At 45.0% G+C, this 16,809-nt stretch overlaps 1 protein-coding gene across 1 annotated transcript in view; it reads left to right on the top strand.

The window, feature by feature from the left end:
• The window catches only part of LOC311243439 (cullin-3-like), a gene marked incomplete at both ends in the record, with an annotated part of 117,268 nt that extends 105,447 nt beyond the window's left edge, over positions 1-11,821 (top strand). The window contains one exon of the mRNA XM_084332669.1: positions 11,690-11,821. Within this exon, the coding sequence (XP_084188795.1) occupies positions 11,690-11,821 (132 nt within the window). The remainder of the gene's footprint in view (positions 1-11,689) is intronic.
• Between the last annotated feature and the right edge of the window lie 4,988 nt (positions 11,822-16,809).

Here is a 16,809-nt window from a genome sequence, read left to right on the forward strand (position 1 = left end):
CTCGCTGCCAAGTGAAAAGACGTCACTGGCAGTCGCCACACGTATCGGAGGAAGCGTGCGGTCGGCTTCGGGACGCCCTTGTACCGACTCGTAGGAGAACATGCATACAGCAGCCAGGTAGGGGAGGGGGGGAATTGGCATGCAGACTAAATTGGGACGGGGAGAAAAACAGAAAATTGGAGAAAGAGAAATAAAAAAAAATTAATTAAAAAAAATAATGTTTATTTAAAAAAATTTAAAGGGGAACTATTTTACTATTTCTTTCACTATTTGGGCACTTTTACACAATTCCTGTGAGTCTATGGAACACCTCTGTAATATATATATTTTTTTTATTCATTGTTTTGTATTTCTAATCAAGTCCTCAAAAACAGCATTTTTCTACCTCAAGATCTCGAGCTGTTTTGAGCCTGGGCTCCTAAACCACTGCGCAGCATCGGCCCCGCCTGAACATTAACATGCAGCAGTGTCTTTATGACATCACATATAGGGCACATTTTCAAATGACTCAGTTCAGTGAGGGTGAATATTGTGAGAGGAGAATTGGAAGAATGCGCCAATATGAGAATTTTGAGACATAGATCATATTAATATAAGTTCACATAGCTAGGAAACAATGCTAAACACTCAAAAAGGCCATTTATAAGATAGTTCCCCTTTAACACTATGATCGCCGCGGACGAGTTTTTACGTCATTCTGAGCCATGCTCATTCTGCCGAAGACGCCGTAACTCGTCTTTGATGTCAATATTTCAAAAATCTGTCATCGAAATCATATTTCCTTTCCGGAGCCCTGAGACACACTGCTGATCTCCTCTCAACTCTCTAGCGGTTCAAGAGCGCCATCTGGTGGCCGATCGGCAGATCGGCAACCGGATATTAACCTTTGAACCGGTAGTGCTCATCCATATGTGGTCCGGCCACTCGCTATAGCTCCCGCGACTCCATCTTGAAACACTGGATAATAGATCGCTCACCCTAACTCAATAAACAACGTTATTTGGACGTATATACTATTATACAACCTGGAAATGGATCGGGCATTTCTACATCCCATAATAGAAAAAAATCTGTTCCACGCTCATCTGCCAGCGGCGCGAGGAAGCCACGGTAAGATTCAGCGTTATTTTCTAACGTTTTCTATACTAACTGATCTGATGAACATATGACCCACTCTGGATGAATCATCTAACGCTGCCCACGGAATTATAAACGATCCCCCGCCCATCTGGTCATCATCAGATGATGCGTAGAAACTTCTAGAAGTACGTGCAGTTGAAATTTTTTATCTCGCACAGATTCCTACCAAACTGTATTTGATCATCAATATAATGCATTTGGGGCTATAAATCACGTTCTGAAGAAAGCTGCAGAAAACGATAAAAACATACTTATACTTTAGACCATATTTTAGTATGAATATGTGAATGAAAAAGTTTAACGTTGCTACACCCTGAACAATACATATAGGACATTGAATGTGCCATAATAATGGCAATTTAGCAATAGAATTTAAAAAGTTATAGCCCTGCAAAGAAGGGGAACTTCTCCATAGACAAATAGAGCTGGCGAGGGATGGTAAATTATGAATTTAACCCATGGCGATTAAAGTGTTAAGCACATGTAGGCCTATAGTCAATTGGTCCTGTTGTTCAGCTTCACAATGCTATTTGATAGTAAATGTGTTTATATGTCCCACCCTCTGGCCTCTGAAGTTGCTAATGTCTTTTTAATTTGGACCTCACAGGGTTAACCTCTTAAGCCCGAGATATACAGTAAAAGTGTATATTTTCAGCATTATGTTTGTTTACCAATTATTTTAACTGTTATTAGTGAAATATAAGATTATAGAAATCTCAGGGCATTGAGTCGGAAACCGGCGCATATTGACAGGAGGAAGTGACACAGCCAAAAGTGAGTGTAGTCTTTTGAAGGAAGAGACTTAGGGCTTTCGAATTTCGAAAAACTACCCTACCCAGCTCACACCAGCCCCTGTCAATCATCTGACTTCTGGATTTACTTTTTTATTTCTCTTATTTTTTGGGATTATCTCCCACAAGAAGTTTGCCTTTGAGAACCAATGGTTCTCGAGCCGTAACGGCACATGGGGCAGGAGCCTATCTCCTATTTCCGTAGCGTGAGGCAGCTTGATGTACAAGTACACCCCTTGGACATGACGCTAGTATGTCGCAAGGACTTCCCCCCAAACCAACCCTTGATGCTGAGTGTCAAGCAGGGAGGCTATGGGTACCATTTTTAAATAGTCTTTGGTATGACTCGGCCGGGGCTTGAACTCCCAGCCTCCCGAACTCAGGGCGGACACTACCCACGAGGCCACTGAGCCGGTATATCTCCCACAAACCTGAACGTTATTGCCATAAAACAGAACGCAGTTAGTTTCTCTACCTTTCTGTGAACGTCTTGCAAAAAACTGTGTTGCAATACGATGAAAAATGGTGGAGAAATTTACATTATAAAAAAGATGGCAGAATTCAGTACTGTATCTACAAAACCTTCTGTTTAATAATCTTCCCTTTATTCATTTGCTTAGATTTTTCAGGTCTGGTCAATTTTAGCATGGTGTTATTCACAGTCAAAGATAAAAAAAAATTAAATAGAATTGATATTCTCCTTTGGTTCATTACAATTTACTCAAGCCTAGTAACAGACACACTATTTCTGACACTGATCTATTATGTCCCTAGATTCAGATCCCAAGAACATGCCAATGGACCATTTAAAAAAAATTGTAAATGTTTATTCTATGTCCTTATGGAATGAGTGACAAAAAAATAAAAAAAAAAAGTAAAAAAAAAATAAAGAAATAATAATTAAACTACTTTTTTTTTTATGGGTGGAAGAGCCGCACATTGATGGGCAAAGAGCCGCATGCGGCTCGCAAGCTGCGGGTTGGCCACCCCTGGGTTACATCAATCAATATGTCTATGCACTATGCTGCTATGCCTATACTACTACCTACTATGCTAATATGTCTATAATACTATGCACTCAGAGTGAATCCAGTCAGGGGTAGTAGCAAATAATGAATGAGAGAGATTTGGTAACGGGCCATTGAATTCAAGGAAAGAAAAAAAAGGTGCTGCAAAATAAATGGGTCAAAATGTGATTTATTTTCTTTGGAGGAAATAATAAATAAATGTATATTGTTTAGGGGGTAATTTTAGAAGGGAAAAAAGCCCACATTGTACTCATGCCCGTGCATTCATTGAGAACCGTTCTTTAAACCCTTTTGGGGAAGAGTGTCATCAAAAGTAACTTCGTCGGGGTAGCTCAATGAGGAAACTAATGGAGCGTGAAATTAGTTTACAGTGAAGTTTTCACCATTTTCTGGAAGACGAAGAGCGTCTAACCTGTAGGGCAGGTGTGTCTTACTTTTCTGAGTTTGTTTGTTTTCCAGTGTGCGTTGATTTAGTGACTTTAGTAGTTTACCACCAAAGGGAAGTTGGAGCGTCAGTGCCACACGGCTGGTTTTACTGCACAGTTACTCTAATTCAACCACACGGCCCAAACTGTTACACTGTTTACACACTAAACGGTGTAAACTGTCCTAGCGTAGAAGTGTTTCCTCTTCCAGAAAATGGTACTCTATTTTTTTATCTGTATTTCAAGTTTTAATTTAGCTTTCATTCCGTTCTCCATTGCAGGCAGGAGTACAGTGCAGGCAATTTGTTCTTCTTTTTTTTCTAACATGTCGTAGTACCTGCTAGTACTAAGTCATATACATTTTCAAAATGGCTGATGTTTCCCTTTTTAAGAAGGTTGGACCTAGCAAGTTGTGTAGTTGAAAAACGATTATTTCCCGACAGTTCTGTCAACACTTTCGATGCCGGCCATGTTTTCCTTTTTACCCCCTTGAATGCCGCCACCCACTTCAATGTTAGCGTTAAAAACACATAATCTATGTTTTAAATTATGGCTATGTGTCTAATCTGCCCGCCGCTTATCAATGACTTGTTTGCAGTCAACATTGTCGAAACTAGGGATGCACGATATTGCTTTTTTGACACCGATACCGATAACTTTATGCTCCTCAAGCCGATAACCGATATCGATAACCGATATGTATTGTATTATAAAAAGAAATTTAATGTATATATTTTTTTTTGATAAAATTTTTCTTTTTTTCAACATGAAACAAAACATATCACAATACAATAATAATAATAATACATAAAAAGACTTCCCAGGATAATAACTTAACACCAACTTAAATGTGACCTAACCAGACAACAGAAACAAAAGCCAAGACAACAGTTTTGACTGATAAAGTGACCATATTTATTTTTCCAAATGAAAATTCACAATCCGTCAACAACTTATAATACATCCAACCTAAGACGCTCAAAGCTTTTTGTTCTTCTTTTTTCAAAGCGGAGCCTTGAAAAAAAGGCTTTGAGTGGACACATCACCACCTCACATCACCACCACAACAACAAGTCACCTGCAACATCACCACCACGGTGTTAAAAGCCCACGACGACGGCTATTGACGAGTCGTTTACTAAATTAAAGAAGTTTGACAGAAATGACCCAAGGGCTCAAGCCGCTAGCTTTTAAGCAGTCCTTGGTGGTGCAAATGAACCTGGCTACTACCGAGCAATAAGTGACTGCGTATTCAACCAAGGGTTGCATCACAGCCACGAAAGGGGCTAGCTTTGCTTAGCTCCTCGCGTCGTCGTAGGCTTCTAAGTTAACACAATAACACACCATCGTAGCGGTGGTGATGCCGCAGATGACCCGTCAGGCTGGATGTATTACAAGTTGTTGCCCTTTTCCCTCCTTGTGGAACTTCTGCATTGCATTTATTACAAATAGCAAGCGAACTTTTTCCTCTGAAATTTTGAGTACCGACGCGGCCACCTTTGTTGTTAACGTCCGCGCTGCTTCCAGAAACTTGCGTGGCTACGTCACAGCCAAGAAAGGGAGCGCTGGATTTGTGTAAAACGCCCTGTTCCTAAACCACACGCTGTCAGTCGTACCACAGTACTGACAAAACGGGAGGAGCCTACAGTCAAAACAAACGCACTTCATTCCAATTCACCCACACCGCATTTTTTTTTACCAAAAAATATATTATATTGGGCTTCCGGTATGAGAGCAGACGGGTAACACACGTGCGGTAGAGCTCCTGGTCAAATGAGCGAAAAAACGAATAAATAGAGACCCGAAAAGTGATTAAAAATAAAAGATGCACACGAGAAGTAAGGAAGAGATAACGATTGTGAAGGAAAGAGAAATGGAGAACACACGAGAAGAGGAGAATTTGAAGAAACAGAGCCCCCGAAGCGAAGCCGAGAAGGTACAGGCGGAAGAAAGGGGAGGTCCCGCTGAGGCAGACACGGGAATGCCAGGATGGGCCGTGGTCATGCAGGCCGGGATATTGGAGACCATAACAGCGGCGATAAAACTGAACACGGACACGATAAGGAACGATATTGGGAAGTTACGGGAGGAATTGAGGAAGGAACAGGAGGACTTCAGAGGTGAAATGAATACAGAACTCAAAAGGGTGGATGAGAAGATGGCGGAACAGGGCAGAAACGTGACCGAGTTACAGACTAGAACGGCGCAAGCGGAGGAATGGAACACAGAGATACACGAGGTATTAACGTGTGCGATTCAAAAACAAGAACAGATGGAGACAAAGATATCGGACATGGAGGGGAGGTCACAGAGAAATAACATCAGAATATGGGGATTGAAAGAAGGAGTCGAAGGGGAATCGGTGACCCAATATGTGGAAAAGCTTATCAAGGAACAACTGGAGGAGACGGGACTGGAAAAAATGGAGATACAGAGGGCCCACAGGGCGTTGGCTCCGAGACCGAAACCGGACAGACCTCCGAGGGCGGTGATTATTAACTTTCTGAGATTTGAGATTAAGGAATTGATACTCAGAACCGCGTGGACCAAGAAGATAGAAATCGAGGGGAAAAGACTGTCGTTTGATCACGATTACTCGACAGCGGTAGCAATAACACGCAGGTCCTACGCGGGACTGAAGAGAATTCTGAAAGAAAACGGAATGAAATTCCAATCACCCATGACCTCGCTAAGGATTCACTGGAAGGAAGGGACGGTGACGTACGCGACGGCGCGGGAGGCGGCGGAGGAGATGAGGCGACGGGGGATGCAGATGGCGGAGAAGGAAGGGGACAGGAGGGCCAGACGCTGAGCCTGCAGCAGAGATTGGAGAAAGCACGCAGATGGACCAGAGTAGGAGATCGAAACCCGGGAGAGGAGGGAGGAGAGAGGAGAAGGCCGAGGTGAGACGTGACAGACCGAAGGCGGAGACGGACGAGGAGGCCAGAGACGGAGAATGAGGGGAGAGGAGGCGGGAGGAGACGAACGGATGAGTACACGCACAAGAGATTGAAAAAACTATCCAAATAGAGACAAAATATAGAAACTGAAATAACATATACATAAACACACATTCCCAGGTAGAGGCAGGATATAGGAATGAACATAACGTATACATGGACACATAATACACATGCTGATGGAGGAAATAAATGGAAATATAATTAGGTATGATAGACGGAACACAGAACATATTGAAACAAATACATAGACACACGCTGCGAGTAACACAGTTGGAAGGGATTAAGGGGATAAATGGACATCACATAGAAAATAGAGGGGAGGAAAAGAAAGTAAAAAGGGGTACACAGAAGACACCACACACGGGTTTGGGAGGAAGGAGGGACATTGGAACATATGAGCCACATTGAGAGGGACCTAGGAAATGGGGGTCTTTGATCAGAATGAAGGACAGAGCGCTTTTGACCAGGAGCTCGACAGCAATAAAAACAGTAAGAAGGCTGGACAAATATGACGAGCGGTTGGGGGTAAAGGTTTCAAACCCCCAAGCCGTCAGGAGGAGGCCTCTCACTAGGAGAGCAATTACTCCTCACCCACCAGCAGGGGACAGGGGGGGGACACAGGGACCCCCAGAACGCCTTGGGAGCACTTTATGTAAAGTTTAGGTTTTTTATTTATGTTAATCATTATATGTATTCGGTGAAGAGAGCGGAGGCTACAACCGGAGGGGGGAATGAATGTGACATGGGGGGTCTGACAGGCGAAAGAAGAAGAAAGATGACAATGGTTAAAGGTATAAAAATGATGTCGTTAAACGTTAATGGAATGAATAATACGATAAAGAGGGGCAAAGTGATGTTGAATATTCAGATGACGGAAATGGGAATTACAGATGTTTGGAGGGGGATGCACGCCATGGACAGGGAATACACACATTACTCACACCCGCACGTGACATATGCGAGAATAGACTACTTTTTGATGACGACGGGGGACAGTTACAGGGTACGGGAGAGCAGAATAGGAGTAGCGGACATATCGGATCACAGTGCCATATATCTGACAGTGGATCTAGAAGGGAGACGGAGGAACACGATCTGGAGACTAAATGTAGGAATATTAAATAACAAGGGGGTGGTGAGTCAGATCAAGGAGGAGATAGCCAGGTATAAGGAAGAAAATGACAACGGGCGGTAGATCCGAACATTCTATGGGACACACTGAAGGTGGTGATAAGGGGGAAATTGATGGAGAAGACAGCAATGCTGAAGAAGGCCAGAACGGAGACATATCACAATCTGATAGGGAAGCTGAAGAAGCTAGAGGGGAGACACCAGATATCAAAAGAACAGGAAACGCTCGGAGAAATCAAAGAAGTAAAGGCCAGGATAAATAGGGAATTATTGACGGAAATAGAAAAGAAAGCGAGGTTCATGAAACAAACGTACTATGAAGGGAGACCAAAAGCGACCAGACTGTTGGCTAGGAGAATTAGGACGCAACAGAAGTTGAACACGATACACACAATAAGGGATACAAAGACTAATGAAATATTGAGAGACCCAGCTGAAATAGAGAGGACATTTAGAGAATACTATGAGAAACTATACACGCCAAAAGCAGCGGGAGAAGAGGAAATAGAAGCATATCTGGAGAAGCTAGAGTTACCATCGATAGGGAAAGAACAGAATGAAAAATTAAATAAAATAATTACGGAACGAGAACTGGAAGAGGCAATTAGTAGAGCTAAAAACAACAAATCTCCGGGGAGCGACGGATTCCCATTGGAATTCTACAAGACATTTAGAACGGAATTAGCACCCATGTTAGGGGCGGCGTTCAGACACACGATGGAAGAGGGCAAAATGCCCCCCCTCGTGGAAGGAAGCCATAATCACCACGATACCGAAGGAAAGGAAGGATAGAGAATTATGTAGTAGTTTCAGACCTGTGTCCATACTCAACGTGGATTACAAGATGTATACATCGATAATATCAAAGAGATTTGAGACGTTTATGCCAGACATTATAGATGAAGATCAAACTGGATTTATTAAAGGGAGACAGACACAGGACAACGTGAGAAAGACATTACACATAGTAGAGGAGATACAAAAACAAGGTGGTAGCGCGGTACTGATTAGCCTAGATGCAGAAAAAGCATTCGACAGTGTGAGCTGGACATTTTTATATAAAACATTGATGAGGTTCGGACTGAACGGGAGGGCGATGAAGATGATCAAGGCGCTATATCAAGAACCGACAGCGAGGGTTAAGGTGAATGGCAGCCTGACGGATAGAATCAGATTAGAGAGGGCTACCAGACAGGGATGTTGGCTCTCACCAACGCTCTTCGCCGTTTTCATAGAACCACTGGCGCAACTGATCAGACAGACCGAGGACATCAAGGGAGTAAGGATAAAGGGAACGGAATATAAACTAGGCCTATTTGCGGACGACGTGATAGTATACATGAGACAACCAGACAAGAGCTTCCCGGCACTGATGGATCTACTGAAGGAATATGGCCACTACTCAGGATACAAACTAAACGTGACAAAGACACAGACCTTAGCATGGAACTATACCCCAACGACGGAAATTAGGGAACAGTACGGGATAAGATGGGACATGGACAAGATTAAATACTTAGGGGTGAACATCACGAGAGGGGTGGGGAAACTGTTTGAGGCGAACTATACACAGATAAATCAGAACATCAAGAGAGACTTAGAGAGATGGACAGTAATGCCCTTGGACTTCAATTCAAGAATAGAGGTCATTAAAATGAACATACTATCAAGGTTACTGTACCTATTCCAGTCACTACCGATACAAATACCACAGAATCAATTCAGGGAGTGGGACAGACTGATATCGAGGTTCATATGGGCGGGGAGAAGACCACGGGTCAGATATAAAACACTACAACTACCAAAGGAAGAGGGATGGCAGTACCCAGCCTACAAGATTATTACTATGCAGCACAACTGAGAGCAGTGACGTGCTGGTGTAACGACAGATATGAGGCACGATGGAAAGACATTGAAAAAGAAGGGGAGGGATACAAGGTACAAGCTCTGGTGGGAGATAGGGAACTATTTAGAGAAAAAGAGGGACTATTAGATCCAATCACCAAATGCACCTTGACCATATGGAACAGAGTAGTAAAAACACACAAATTGGAGAAGCAGTCAGGGGTTCTGAGATGGGTAGCACATGACAAGAGATTCAAACCAGGGAGGTTAGACCATGGATTCAGAAGGTGGGAGAGGGGGGGGGGGCAACAGCGATATGCAAAATGATAGAGAAGGGGGAAATGCAGACATTACAAAAATTAAAGGAGAAATTTGGACTAGAAAACAGGGACCTCTTCAGATATCTACAGGTTAGAGACTACTACAACAAAGAAATAAGGGGGGCCAAAGACGAAGAACAGAATGGAATAATCAAGATGATAGTATGGGCGTACGAAGGGGGGCAAGGAAGAGTAATATCAGCAATATACCGGGCTATAATGAACAGCAAGGGACACACGACCGATTACATAAGGGAGAAATGGGAGAGAGAACTAGATATAGAAATAACAGGGAAGGAATGGGGGAACATATGCGAGGTGCAACATTCAACAACAGGATCGAGGATATGGAAAGAGTTTGGATGGAAAAACATAATCAGATTCTTTATAACCCCAGAGCTGAAGGGAAAATATGCACCAACACAAAGAGCATGCTGGAGGATGTGTGGGAAGGAGGGGGCAAATCACACGCACATATTCTGAGGATGTCAGAAGCTGAAGGGGTATTGGGAGGAGATAGGGGAGGCAATGATCAGAATATTAGGATACGGGTTACCACAAACAGGACTGGTGCTTTACTTAGGAGACCTGACACACGAGGGAATACAAGGGGGGGACAAATATTTAATAAAGATAATGTTGATAGCGGCCAGAAAAGCAATAACAAGACTGTGGTACAAAGAAGACCCACCGACAATAGCACAATGGGCAGGAATAGTGGAAGAGATACAGGATATGGAGAGGATAACACACATGCTGAGGTTACAGGAAGAGAAATTTGGAGAAAGATGGGGAAAGTGGGAGGATTACAAGGGGAACGAAAACGACATCACAGAGGAAGAACCAAATACATCACAAGAGGGCGAAGGGTAAAGGAGGAAAGAGGTTCAAAGAGGGTCTCTGAACCCATGTCACACACTTAATGTTTTCTAATTTTATTTTTGTTTAAGATATGACAATTGTTTTATGTTTTTTCCACTTCATTATTTATGTATGTGAATATTTGCTTAAGTCAGTATTTTTTATTTTTCGTCTTTTGGGTATTACATTTTTTCTTTATTATTTATGTCTGTTTAATAGTGTTGTTGATGTTATTGTATATGCTGTGTTGTTTGTCTATAAATGTTCAATAAAAATGTAAGTTTAAAAAAATATATATATATTATATTATCGGAGCTATTAATAACATTATCGGGTTTATCGGGATGACGTCATAATTGCTGATATCGGCCCGATAATTATCGTGCATCCCTAGTCGAAACGGATTGTTTTTTAATCGGTTCATATCCTTTTTATAGCATTTCGAAGAGCTATCGTTCTCTCGAAAATTTCCGGAAAATTGAAAGATTCCCCCATAAACGGCATTTATTGGAATATTCTCGAATACACTAGACACGTTGTCATTTGTCTGCCTATTTATGAATCGTTTTCAAATAAATGCTAGATTATCGATAGTATATGTGTACTTATGCATGCTATAGAGGTGGACTGAGAAATCAATTACCTAATTTCCTCAACATTACACACACACACACACACACACACACACACGGACATGCTGTTATCTCAGTGAATACAACTCTGATTCTCCTAAAACTGGTAACATAGACTCCTTACCTTAGATCAGATTTTCTCCAAAAAGATTATTCCAATTCCTGATCGCCATTCCAAATATCGATCACGTTTATTGATTGATTATTGGCTGCTGTAAATATATATTCCACGCTGCTTTCCAACCCGCGATCACTTCCCTCATCATCAGATCCCTCGCCAGCACAATGCAGCCAGTTGGCTCCCCCCACAGGGATCTCCCAGTATAATCGAAGGGCTTGCAGTTACACAGGGATATACGATAGGGGGCGGCTTTTTCCCATCGGAGCTCCTGGAGGGGCTGCTGTACCAACGGGAGACTCGGTTGATGAAATATGAATTCAGATCTCTAATAAAAAAAATATCAAACGACAAATCGTGTCATCTGCACTCAACGTTGGCATTCAAAGTGTTAATGGTCTCTCTCTCTCTCTCTCTCTCTCTCTCTCTCCTCAGGTGACCCAGCAGCTCCTGGCGCACTTCCTTCCCAGCCCCGTGGTCATCAAGAAGCGTATAGAGGGACTAATAGAGAGAGAATACTTGGTGCGGACGCCCGAGGACCGTAAAGTCTACACCTACGTGGCATAGAGCAAGACGTATTTTTTTCATTTTTTTTTTTCAGTTCTTTTTTCTTTTTTGGACTGTTGTTCGCATGGACTGGACGTTTCTTTTAAAGATTAATGCTGGGAGGCTGACTCATGCCGTACAAAAACCAATAAAAAGAGTTTAAAACAAAAATCCATGAAGTGGATTCACTGGCACACCTACTTCCAGTCAATGACGCTAAGCTAGGCTAACGGTGCGGCTGTTCCCTAAGCCTAACACATGCACAGAGAAGAAAATGGTATGCATCTGCTTGTCTAACTCCAGGGTAGATGGCAAATAAGCTGATTTCCCTCTGGAAGTCTGGAACACCTTGTGTCGTGTGTGTGTGTGCTTGTTGTGTGTGATGGGCTTGAGAAGTGATGCAGAGCTTGTCGTGTGTGATGGGCTTGAGAAGTGATGCAGAGCTTGTGTGTGATGGGCTTGAGAAGTGATGCAGAGCTTATCGTGTGTGATGGGCTTGAGAGAAGTGATGCAGAGCTTATCGTGTGTGATGGGTTTGAGAAGTGATGCAGAGCTTATCGTGTGTGATTGGTTTGAGAAGTGATGCAGAGAGAGCTTGCTCTGTTTCTGCTGGGCAGGTAAAATCACTCGCTCATTTCTCAGAAGTTACCTACTGCAGCTTTAATACATGGAAGAAAAGGACACATTGCCGCTCTAACTTGTCTTGTTTTCGGCTGGGCGTGAAGATGGGCTGCTCTCTGACGTCATCACCACCACTTCACAGAGGTCATCGTCTCTCTACATGCAGAGCAGCACAAATGGTCTCTCGGGAGGAGCCATGAGTCACACATCGAGTTTCAAATAAATCGAAAGAGGGGAAAAAAACATCACAAAGAAAATCTCACTGGATCCTATATCCGTTTTATTATTTGATGTTGAAGTCAGAGGTTCTATCTAGGATTGTTAATAACTGTATAACTGCATATATAACTTTCCACTAGAGGGCGCTCTAGGCGGAGCCACTCAAGAACACCACCAGGTGGCGAGTATAAATAGAGATGTCTCCTCCTACTCTACCTCTTTCCCCCCCAGCCTCTCAGTGAGAGGAGAACTCTAGAACTGCTGCGTATACCATGTGAATAAATAAACCACGCCAGTTAAAGGCTAAAGATAGAAACCATGCCTCTTGACCACATTATTGTCGCCCTATAGCCGGATTCTGTCAACAGGTTATGGGCCCAGATAACGCCGGGGCAAAATAATAAGGGTAGCAAGCTTAGCTAAAGTATAGGCTAGGTTAGCGCCGGGAGCACCGTGTGGCTAGACGCTAGGCCAACAAGAGCTAAAGCTACGCCTACCATCAACGAAGAGGATGGAAACCAAGGGAAGGAGCAAATGGCCCTCATTCAATGGAAAAGCAGAGGACTACGAGCTCTGGGAAGAGCACATGCTATGCTGCATGCACGGTGCGGGACTGAAGGAGACGATCCTGGCAGCCCCCACGGGAGACCTGACGGCGGAAGAGCAAGCCCTGGACGACCAGCGTAACGCAGACACGTACTGTGAGTTAGCGCCACTGCTCGACGACACCAGCTTGGGGCTGATATTCCACGACACTAAAGAAAAAGGCAGAGAAAGCCTGGAGGTGTTGAGAGAGCACTACATCGGGCGAGCAAGACCCCGAGTTGTGGCCCTCTACATAGCACTAACGGCCCTGAGGAAGGGGCACACAGAGACTGTGACCGAATACGTAAACAGAGCGGAGCAGATTACGACGCCATTGAGGAGTGCAGGAGAAGCACCCAGCGATGGGCTAATGATGGCGATGATGATGAGAGGACTACCGGAGCTGTACAAACCGTTCACACTCCTGGTAACACACGGTTCAGCGGACATGACGCTGGGACAGTTCAAGGCCAAGTTAAGAAACTTCGAGGCCTCAGAGGATACCCACCCAGCCGCCGCGGAGGCGGGAGAGAGGGTGCTAAAGGCCCGAGCGACGCCAAGGGAGAGGACCAGGACCACGGCGGAACTGGCATGTTGGCGATGCGGAGAGAAAGGCCATCGGAGAAGCGACTGCACAAAGACTGGTGTAGCTTCTGCAAATCCACGGGGGAAACAGACAGAGCGTGCATGAAGAAACACGACCAGAGCGCGCGATACGCTCATGGACAAGATGACGGCCATGGACGAGACAGCGGCCACGGACAAAATGGCGGCTACGGACAAGATGGCGGCTGTGGACAAGATGGCGGCTACGGACAAGATGACGACTGTGGACAAGATGGCGGCAGCGGACACGATGGCAGCAACGGTCGACGTGAGACGGATCGAGACGACGCCCGGAGAATAACGGGACAGGAAGACTACGCTTTCGGGGCGCGGATGGCGTGCATCGCCGGGCCGGCACAGCTGCAGCGGGCCCAGAGGCCATGGCATGAGATTATGGGTCATTGTAATTACGAGGATTTACTGAAACTGCAAGCAGTGACAGAAGGCATGCACATTGAAGATGAAAAGCGTAGACCTGACAAAAATTGTGCAGTGTGCAAAATGGGGAAGTTTACTCAACCGAGAAACAGAAATCCCACAGAAAAAGTAAGGGTACCACTTGCATTAGTTGACACGGACCTAGCCGGTCCAGTAAGCAACGAGTCCATAGGAGGCTTTAGATATGTACAGTCTTTTACAGATGTGTGCACAGGGGCAGTGTTTCTTTACTTTCTCAAAGCAAAGAGTGACGCACTCCAGGCCACAGAGAAATTCCTGAACAGTGACTACATGCATCATTGTTTACAATGAACGGTGGGGCTAATCTAAAGGACTGGACACGGACGCATTAAACAGCAATCAATTAATTTAATATAACAGTCCGGTTCTGTGTTTGTTTGTGTCTGTAGATTGTTGGTGAACAACTAACTTTAGGTTAGTTTAACGCGTCCGTGTCCAGTCCTTTAGATTAGCCCCACCGTTCATTTTTTTTTTTTTTTTTTTTTTTTTGTCTTTTTCCCCCTCCATTTTCCTCCGATTTTTCCCCCATCCCAATGTTAGTCGTATGCCAATTCCCAGTCCCTTCCTGGTCGCTGCGCTTTACCCCCCACAGTCAGATCATTTTGGGAGAGTGGAGGCTACCACGTGCTTCCTCCGACACACGTCCAGCCAATCACCGCTTCTTTTCACCTGGCAGCGCGGATTCTCATTGAGAGGGTGTAGCGTGTGGGAGGACCACACTATCCCCCTCACGTCCAATCCGCGCTTAGCAGGCGCCCCGACCGAACTGTAGGAGTCGCTGTTTACAACGACCCGGACCCACCCCGCCAGTTCTCCCACCCTCTGATACAGCCAATTGTATCAGTGCAGACGGCCAGCCAAGCTGGTGACAACCCCGGAGCTGTGAGCTGGATTCGAACAGGCGAACCAAGCTCACAGCTCCGGGGCTGGTGACGAACGCAATCTCCGCTCGACCACCTAACCGCCCTGCCCCACCGTTCATTGTAAACAATGATGCATGTAGTCACTGTGTGTTGTTGTAGCCACCGGGTAAATCGCGATTTTTTATTAGTTTGTCATGACAAACCAATTACATAATCCAACATATGTGTAAAGGCACAACATATTCCAGTTAACGGTATATTTTTTTAATGATTCGTTACGGCGCAATCAATACTTCCATGTGTTCGGGACCTCCATGTTTTGGGGGTATTCATCAGAAAAATCGGTTCCGGGATTCGGCTCCCATCAGTCGGGCAAAAACTGCAGGTTTTCAGCCTCTCTCCTCTCTCCTGGAGCTTAAGGGGGAGCCGCGCCCGGCCAATCAGAGAAACGCGGAAGGCGCTCGGCCAATCAGAGAAACGCGGAAGGGCATGTTGGTTGCCGAAAGTGTTCACGGGTCCCGGGCAATGAAGGTTCCCCAGTCTTCACCTCAACCCATCTACCAAGCCACACACCCTTTGCCCACAGACTTACCTTTTCACCTGCGGCCATCCCCGACAGGAACGACCCAGCGTTGAGTGACCTGATAACACACATCGCCCAGCAGGTGGGACAATCAATATCAGCTCAGCTGAGAGGAGAGAGCCAGGCGGATGAAGGCAGTCAAGAGTGGGTTCAATACCCAGGTGGGGGCCAACCACGCGTCGACTCCACACTCAATCTGACTGGCGTAAAGCTGGTCATGCAGTCGGATGTGAGGGAGCCTCCAGTGTACAGAGGAGATGGGTCTGACAAGATCTCAGTGCATGAGTGGGAGGAGCTTATGGACACCTACCTGAGGAAGAGGGGTATAGGAATGGACGAGCAGCATCAGGAGATGTTGTCAAGATTGATGGGCAGAGCCAGAGATATTGTGAAGATAACGCTCCGTAGCAACCCATTGCTAAAGCCTCAAGAGAACCCAAGAGTTGTGACTGACATACTGAAACAACATTTCGGTGGCGTGTCATGTTCAAGCATGCCTCTTGCAGATTTCTATAACACTGTGCCTGTGGCAGGGGAGGACCCTGTCGAGTACTGGATCCGCCTTAACAAAGCTGTTGATGCAGCTGAGGAGGGCTTGAGCAGGCATGGGCGACATATTGATGACCCCCGTCGAGAGGTGACCATGATGTTTGTGAAGTATTGTCCCGATCCCTCCCTTGCTGCAATCTTGCGGTTCAAAGCACCAGAGAAGTGGACAGCTGGTGAAATACAGGAGCATGTTGACCGTCATCAGATCAGCATGAGAGGACAGCTGAACACCAGAACAAACCGTGCAGGTCTGGGGAGACCTTTAACAGTTCATGTCCAGACACCTGTGTTTGAGGAGGTGTCTATGCCTAGCCTTCCAGAGTCGCCCCCTGTCCAGGTCGGAGCGAGTGTCACGTCTGCTCCTCAGATTGATGGTAATTGCCTGAAGACTCTGATTGGCCTGCTTGACCGAACACTCTCAGAACAGTCAAGCGATGGCTCAGAACAGCCAAGTGATGGCTCAGAACAACCGGCCGATGGCTCAGAACAATCAGCCGATCTCTCAGGACAATCAACCGATGGCT

Source organism: Notolepis coatsorum (genome assembly GCF_963971535.1).
Source record: "Notolepis coatsorum genome assembly, chromosome: 17".
Taxonomy (NCBI): domain Eukaryota; kingdom Metazoa; phylum Chordata; class Actinopteri; order Aulopiformes; family Paralepididae; genus Notolepis; species Notolepis coatsorum.